Here is an 8,620-nt window from a genome sequence, read left to right on the forward strand (position 1 = left end):
TCTCACCATTGAAATCCTGATAAAACCCCCAACCCCCCCCCCCCACGCTCTGCGTTTACAGCTAAATCCCATTTGTAACGGGTAAAAGCTGGGAGTATTTGTCCGTCTTCACCTGCGCCTCTCTGTTCCAGCAGCCGAGGCCACTGGGAGCCGCGCGTTAAACGGCGTCGTTACATAGGCTTTAATTTAAAGAAAGAAAAGAAATGGCCTCTATGTCTCCCTCTTTTCTGCACAAGACGTCTCGTGAGCCGATCTGAGCTAGGACCGAATTAGACTAAAATCAATGTTGAAGTGCATATAGTCCCCGTGTAGCTGGAGATATGATCTGAAAGACAAACAATTACAAGATTAGAGCACAGCAGGGGCGATGAGTGAACGGGAGGAAGAGGGAATTTATTAGAATTTATTGGAATTTATTAAATTATGCCATTAGCACCACATTCTTCTGAGCATATGCGGAAATTAATTTCTTAGAAGTGTCTTATCGACACAGCTTTGTGAGGTTAAAGTAAAATAATGGAGATTTTTTTTTCACCAATAAAAATATGAAAGATGGACCTCATTCAACCCCATTTACTATGTTACCCCTAAACAAACTCCAGTGTGACAAACGTCTTATAAAAACCAACCCTGTAAAGTTAGAAGTGCGCTTCAGAATATGATTTATTGTTAGAGATTATTATTAGAGAACATCACGATGGGTAAAGAACAGAGCAGGTCACTGGGAAAGTTGTGGAGAAGTTTGTATCCCAAACTGTGAGGATAACTGAGGTCTGTTCAATCAGAATACACACACAGACCATCCAACTAAAAGTAACACAGCAGAGCAGATCCTCAAAGTACGCCAGACCCTTTGTGAAACATGATGGTGGCAGCACTGTGCCATGGGGATGCAGGGAAAAGGTGGCTGTTTTGACTTAATGAGACGGTTGGGAATCCTGGAAGGAAACCCGTTAAAAGACCGCAGATGACTTTCCAACAAGTGCAGGAAGTCTGGTAAACTGATGTTCTATCCGGTCTGACTGAACTCGGGCTGCTGAGCAAAGAAAAACGTGCAAAAATTGTTCGCCTGTCATGTCCAAAGCTACTGAGACGCGCCCCTAAAGACTTCCAGCGGCACGCCACACTTTTCAGATTCATCTGCGTTTAAAAACTCCATATTATTTTACTTCTGAGTTTGCAATGACGCAAAAATCCCCAAAAACAGTACCGTTGCAGGTGGTGTGTCATAATGTAAGAAACTGTGGAACAAAACGGGTCAAGGGTCCGAATACGCTTCCAAAGCACTGTGGCCATTTCCATTATTCAGCATATTTGTCCGGCCGGAGGGATGAGGGCGCTCCGAGGATGAGGTGAAAATGATAAATTTTGTCGTGCGTGCTTCGAGTTTAAGGTCTCCTCCTGCTTTAGAGGTGGAGAGGTCAGTGGCGGATCTCAGCCTTGTGTTTTCTCTTAGTGGGTTACACGGGACACGCGTGTGCGGGGATCTAAACGGTGTTTCGGTGTAAATCTCTTCGCACGCCTGAAAGCTCTTTTCAGAGGTAAAAGCAGTCCCAGTCAGACACTCCTATTCAAATGCTTTGTCCTCTAGCTCAGGGACACTGCGCATCTCCGTGCCTCCCCCTCCACCCATGTGTCGGTGCGCAGACTCATTTAACAGCCCCAGGAACATAAACAAGCAACGGAAACTATGGCTGTATTAAATCAAGCTCTGCATTTAGCCCACAAATTGGTAGCCAACTTGCTCCGGACAGCCCAGGAATCTCTAAACAGGGTTTAGAGGTCTCGCAGAAGACCCCCCCCCCTCCTCCTCCTCCTCCTTCCCTCCCTCTCTCTCTGTCTTCCCCATCTCAAAGCACGGATTGGTCACAGTGCGGCTCATTTGCATGCCTCGCCATATAAACCCTCCCGCAGACACTGCAGCCCGCTTGCGCTGACAGAGCAGCACACCTCCAGTAGTGAGTGAGTGAGTGAGGGAGCGGAGCGCATCCTGAGTGCGCATAATCAGACATATGGAATATTTATCACGGGCTTTGTTCTGACCAACAACCCAGGAGAGTGGACTGAAGGGAGAGGAGGACACTTTTTTATTATTATTATTATTATTATTATTATTATTAGACCAGGTGCGTTTTTGTTTGAACTCCTAAGTTAGACTCAGTGAGGACAGTTTTGCTGAATTTCAGAATATCAAGATGGGAGAAAGAGGGTGGAACGGGCTGCTGGTGTTTACGTGCGCCTCCGTCCTGGTCTTGGCTGCTTTTACGCAAGGAAAAACGATGAAATATCAGACGTTTGAGGAGGACGCGCCGGGGACAGTGATTGGAAACTTAGCCAAGGACGTTTACTCTACTTCGCCCTTATCGGGAGGCTCCAGGAACAGTTTCAGGATGATGAAACAGTTCAACTCCTCTTTCATCCGTCTCAGGGAGAGCGACGGGCAGCTGACGATAGGCGAGAGGGTGGACAGGGAGCGGATCTGCAAACACATCCTGCACTGTCTCATCGCCTTCGACGTGGTCAGCTTCTCCAAAGAGCAGTTCAAGCTCATCCACGTAGAGGTGGAGGTCAAGGACATCAACGACAACTCCCCCGAGTTCCCCCGAAAAGAGTCGAGTCTGGAGATCTCCGAGAACACGGCGGTCGGCACCCGCATCCCGCTGGACTTCGCCGTGGACGAGGACGTCGGGGTGAACTACATCCAGAGCTACCAGATCTCCGTCAACAGTCACTTTTCCATCGATGTGCTCAGCAGGGCCGACGGGGTTAAATATGCGGAGCTGGTGCTCATGAAGGAGCTGGACAGGGAGACGCAAGCCTCTTACGCGCTGGAGCTGGTCGCCATGGACGGCGGCAACCCGTCCCGCAGCGGGACGACGCGCATAAATGTCAAGGTGAAAGACTACAACGACAACAGCCCGGTGTTCGACAGGAGCAGCTTCTCCGTGGACCTGCCCGAGGACGCGCCGGTGGGCTCCCTGCTGCTGGACCTGAACGCCGAGGACCCGGACGAAGGGCTGAACGGTGAGGTGGTTTACGGGTTCGGAAACCAGGTGCCCTCCGAGATACGGCAACTCTTCAGGGTGGACAGGAAGACCGGGCGGCTCACTCTGGAGAGCCCAGTTGACTTTGAGAGCAAGAACACGTACGAGTTTGATGTCCAGGCCACCGACCTGGGTCCGAACCCGAGCCCGGCCATTTGTAAAATCGTAGTTCAGGTGCAGGACGTGAACGACAACGCGCCGGAGATCTCCATCACCCCGATGACCTCTATCACAGCGGGGATAGCGTACATCACAGAGGCTGCGGCCAGAGAGAGCTTCGTGGCTCTGGTCAGCACCTCGGACAGAGACTCTGGCGCAAACGGGCAGGTGCACTGCACGCTTTACGGACACGACCACTTCAGACTGCAGCAGGCGTACGAGGACAGCTTCATGATAGTGAGCACCAGCCCGCTGGACCGGGAGAAGATCCCCGAATACAACTTAACGGTGGTGGCGGAGGATCTGGGCTCCCCTCCTTTCAGGACCATCACACAGTACACCATCAGACTGACGGATGAGAACGACAACGCGCCGGTGTTCAGCAAGCCCGTGTACGAAGTGGCGGTGGTGGAGAACAATGCACCCGGCGCCTACATCACCACAGTGGTGGCGCGGGACATGGACATGGGGTCAAACGGGAAGGTCACTTACAAACTAGCGGACACCTATTTCATGGGCTCCCCGATCTCCACCTTCGTGTCTCTGGATCCCGCCAGCGGCTCTCTTTACGCCCTCAGGAGCTTCAATTACGAGGTGATGAAGCAGCTGGAGCTCCGAATTACAGCCAGCGACGGCGGCTCCCCGCCTCTGTCCGGCAGCGCCAGCGTCTACGTCCGGATCATCGACCAGAACGACAACGCGCCGCTCATCTTACAGCCGCCGCTCAACAACGGCTCGGCTGAGGTCCTTCTGCCCCGGGACGCGCCCACGGGCTACATCGTGACCCGAGTGGAGGCGCGGGACGCTGACGAGGGCATGAACTCGGAGCTGTCGTACGGGCTCGCCACCGGGGAGCCCTCCGTGTTCTCCGTCAACAAAGTCACGGGGGATATCTACCTGAACCAGGTGCTCAGCCACGACGTGGACGAGACCCTGAGCGTGACCGTGACGGTGAGCGATAACGGGAGGCCCGCGCTCACCTCCACCGCCACGCTCCACTTCCTCATCATCGCGGGCTCCCCGCCGAGCGACAGGACGGTGTACCAGGCGGGCGGCGGGGACGAGGCGCGCGCGCAGTGGGACCTGTCGGTGGTGATCATCGTCGTGCTCGCGGGAAGCTGCACGCTCCTGCTGCTCGCCATCATCCTCATCGCGACCACCTGCAACCGGCGCCGGCGGGACAAAAGCGGGGAGGACAGCGACTCCTACGGGGAGAAGGGCACGCTGGAGCGGGGCAGGAACCACGCGGGGGACAACCCGCTTCTGCCCCTCCACGGAGCTGCGGGGGGAGGAGTAGGAGCGGGTGCAGGAGGAGGAGGGGGAGCGGAGGTCTTTGACGGACACTCGTACAGCAGCCAGCCCGGTGCTTTCACTCCGGCTCACCCCGGGGGCAGCGACATGTGCTCGGCCTCTGAGGACGGCAGCGAGGTGCCCTGTGTGTATGACTCAGACAACAACAGCAAACTCCGAGGGAATAAACACGAGGTGAGATGCTCCTTTGGGACAGAGGGGTTGTGAGGAGGGGGGAGAAATGTGTTTACTAAGCAGACACTAACGTGCTTTCTTCTTCTCTCCTTCAGGGATACTCCACTCTGCCTGGCTATGGGAACGGTAAAGAGGCGGTGAGGCCCATCACCATCTGGAAGGGCAACTCTTACACCACCATCTCTGCCCGGGACCCCGCCTTCAGTGGAAAAGACAGTGGCAAGGGGGATAGTGACTTCAATGACAGTGACAGTGATGTCAGCGGAGACACTGGCCTGAAGAAGGATGGGGCCATGGTTCCTTCCATGGGGGGCCAAAACGGTAAGGAATGAAGACACCAAAACAATAGATTAAAGAGATGAGTTGTGCTAGTCCACATATCTAACCTAACCTTGTTCCTCTATTAGCTCTGTGGGCATGCACCAGTGAGTGTAAAGTCCTGGGCCACTCGGACCGATGCTGGAGCCCCACGGCCACCAGAGCCAACGCGGCCCCCTCTCCGGCCCCAACCCTCTCCTCCTTCAGCAGCCTGCCCAAGACGGCCTCGCTGCCCCGGGACCCCAACCGCAGGGACAACTACTACCAGGCCCACATCCCCAAAACGGTGGGGCTGCAGAGCGTCTATGAGAAGGTCCTACACAGCGAATACGACTACGTCCTGGTCACCCCGCCCAGACCAGTGAGGGTGCAGGAGATCAGCGAAGTCGCCATCCCCGTTTACACGCCGACTCCGACGCACTGCCCCAACAACGACGTCTAGGGCAGAGCGCCACAAAAAACTCTCACGCTCTCGATGAAATGCACAGACTTTCCAGAGTTTTAATTTATGATGCTTTGAAGCTGAGACAGATGTGGCTGTCTTGCTGAGTGAGCTCACAGAATCCAGTCCTGGCATACAGAGCCGGTCCAAGACTGAATGGGGCCCAGAGCAGAATCTGATTTGGGGTCCTCATCAGCTGGCATCATTCAAATATTTTATATCAATCATGTTCAAAAGTTAACGCATCATTCATATAACAGAAACGTTACCATGATTGTATAGCATAAACTGTAAAAACCATATAAATACTAAATGATTTCAAATAGGATGTATAATATGATCACAAGTTTTATTTTGCACAATAAACTGCAGATGTATCACTTGAACAAGAAAAAAAAATCTAAAATTTGACTTGTGTAACAGTTGTAGAGCTCTTTGCTGCCCCTTGTTCCCTCTGGAGGCCCTGAGCAGCTATTCAGTTTTCTTATGCCTTGGGTCGGCTCTTGGGTATGTCTGTCTCTGTGCCGAGAGCCGCCTCTGAGGTCCAGTCAATCACTTTGGGGCATTTGTTGGACATGAAGTGTATCATATGCAAGACTTGTACATGGAGAGATTTTTATTTTTATATATATATATTAAAAAAAAAGCAAAAAAAAAAAGAATGTAGATATATATGTAAATACAGATCTTTAAGCATGCCTCTTATTTAAAACACCCTCAGAAAATGTTCCATTTGAGGGGCTGGTGACCCAAAACGTATCAAGTTGATAACCATGTAATGAAATATTTGACTGCAATAATTCAATGTACAGAATTTTTTTTTTAAATCGTCACATTATGAAAAGAAATAAACTTTGAGATACTCTTGTGAACCCGCGCATTGGAGTTTGTTCCAGAAGACGACGGAGTGTCAGTCAGTCAGACCAGTCAGTCAGTAGCGGGAGCCAACAGGCGTCGCTGTTATTGCAGCATGACTGAGCGTCCTTGCAGCCCGCCAAGGAAGGTCACTTAAGTTTTTTTTTTTTTTCCCCCTCTGTGAATACATGATTTTGCTGGTGAGATGCCAAAAACAGACTGAGGCGCTTTTCAGCAACCCCCCCCCCCCCCCCCCACCTCCTCTGGCTCCCACCATTTCACACACAAGTCAGCCAAAACCTGCCTTAGTGATCCTGCTCTTCATCACGGACTTTCTTGCATTTACAGTCGACACCAGAAGTTTACATACACCGAACAAAAACATGCACCTTTGTTTTCTCACCATCTGAAGTTAAATCAGACCAAACGTCTCATGTTTTAGGTCAGTTTTATGCCCAGAATCACAATAATAATAGAGTATATTGGAGATTTATGTATCGGTGTCTTCAAAATTAGATGTTTCCATAAATTTCCTCATTAGAGCTAAAAAAATTTTTAAATTCAACGTTTGACCTGCATAATTCGGGTCAAACCTTTTGGGTTTCCTTCCACAAGCTTCTCAGTAGTTTTTTTTTTTGGAGTTCAGAAACGGTGTAACCGAGTCAAGTTTGTAAGGCGACTTTGTCACATTTGCCGTTTCATATCTAATATCTCTATTGGACTGAGATCAGGGCTTTTGGCAACGGCCACACCAATAAACATTGACTTTGTTGTCCGTAAGCCACTTTGCAACTATTTTGACTGTATGCTAAGGGTCACTGTCCATTTGTGAGACCCATTTGGACCTAATGGGTCCAACTTTCTGGATGATGTTGGACCCAAATCATCAACTTCCTGGATGATGTTGCCTTAATATTTCCACATAATATTCTTTAATAATGATGTCATCTATTTTAGCCAACACAATACGATGCTTGCCACCCCCATACTAAAACAGATGGGATGCTGTTCCCATTTATCTCCAAATGTAGCAACAGACCAAACAGTTCCACTTTAGTTTTGTCAGACTATAGGTCTCCAAACATGAACGTCTTTGGATCTTCAAACTGCAACCTGATTATTGTGTTACTTTTGGAGTAATAATTTCCTCCTTACTGAGTGGCATTCAAGCCTAACTGGACATGTTTCAGTGTGAATGATGACGCCGTCTTACCAGCTTCGGCTAGCATCTTCTCCAGGTCTTTGGTTTTTGTTCAGGGTTCAGTTTTGCTAATTTTGGGCCAAATCACTTTGATCTGGCCCAGATCAATGCGTTTACACTTGCATATGACCAGATGAACGCGACATTGTGAGGAGGGGTAGAATAGTTTCACCATATTTAGGGTAGAAATACTTTTCTAAAACACTGTGAGCTTCCAGATCTTCTCATTACTTCAACAGAATCCCATTTTTTATTTATTTATTTATCTTGGTCCACATGCCAAACGCACACATAATCCCATCATTATCATTCATGGATTCAGGGCATGTTTTATTAACAGCAAACGCTGCGGACGCAGGAGGCGGTGCAGGAATGCGGCTCAGCGAGAGAGAGAGAGAGAGAGAGAGAGAGAGAGACAGAGAGAGACAGAGACAGAGAGAGTTAGAGATTGAGAGAGAGAGAGAGAGAGAGAGAGAGAGAGAGAGAGAGAGAGAGACAGAGAGAGAGAGACAGAGAGAGAGACAGAGAGAGAGGACAGTTTTGGCTCGTCGCCATGTCCATCAAGGAGGAGGAGGAGGGAAAAAAAAACTGCGACATTCCGCAGGAGTAACCTTTGACCTGAAACAGTAACTACTCTGGGGTAGAGCTGTGCAAAGTTATGATAACGGAGAAAGAAAGAAAGAAAGAAAGAAAGAAAGAAAGAAAGAAAGAAAGAAAGAAAGAAAGAAAGAAAGAAAAAAAGAAAGAAAGAAAGAAAGAAAACACCCCTCCTCCGCTATCATCACGATTACTGAACAGGTCCAAGTCGGCAGCGCTGAGGTTGTCATAAGACCTAATGATATGAAATCCTGCGGATCAGACTCATGTAAGTTGCATGAGCAAAAGCCTATGGAAGCTTCAAAGGGGAAAAATTGGTTAATGATTTTTCTGGAAGAAAGCATAAAAAAACCCCTCTGAGTTACATTAATGTCTTCTCTGGCTGCTAATCAGCTTGAAGTTACAACCTTAACTTTACCTTTTTTTATTAAAAGTTCTAAGAGCTGAAAATGCTCAGCTTGGGCTAAGGAGTAAAGTTTGGCCGAGAAGTGCCCTCCTCCTATTCTAAGAGACAGAGAG

At 49.5% G+C, this 8,620-nt stretch overlaps 1 protein-coding gene across 1 annotated transcript; it reads left to right on the forward strand.

Annotated features, from left to right (window-relative positions):
• The first annotated feature begins 1,864 nt into the window (after positions 1-1,864).
• Positions 1,865-6,075, forward strand: LOC106958498 (protocadherin-8). Its single transcript, XM_015050427.1, has 3 exons — positions 1,865-4,688; positions 4,784-5,009; positions 5,096-6,075. The coding sequence occupies exons 1-3, from the start codon at positions 2,196-2,198 to the stop codon at positions 5,446-5,448; spliced, it is 3,072 nt and encodes a 1,023-aa protein (XP_014905913.1). The 5' UTR covers positions 1,865-2,195; the 3' UTR covers positions 5,449-6,075.
• Positions 6,076-8,620: the final 2,545 nt, after the last annotated feature.

Source organism: Poecilia latipinna, unplaced genomic scaffold (assembly GCF_001443285.1).
Source record: "Poecilia latipinna isolate Pla-1442-1.1 unplaced genomic scaffold, P_latipinna-1.0 Scaffold990, whole genome shotgun sequence".
NCBI lineage: Eukaryota > Metazoa > Chordata > Actinopteri > Cyprinodontiformes > Poeciliidae > Poecilia > Poecilia latipinna.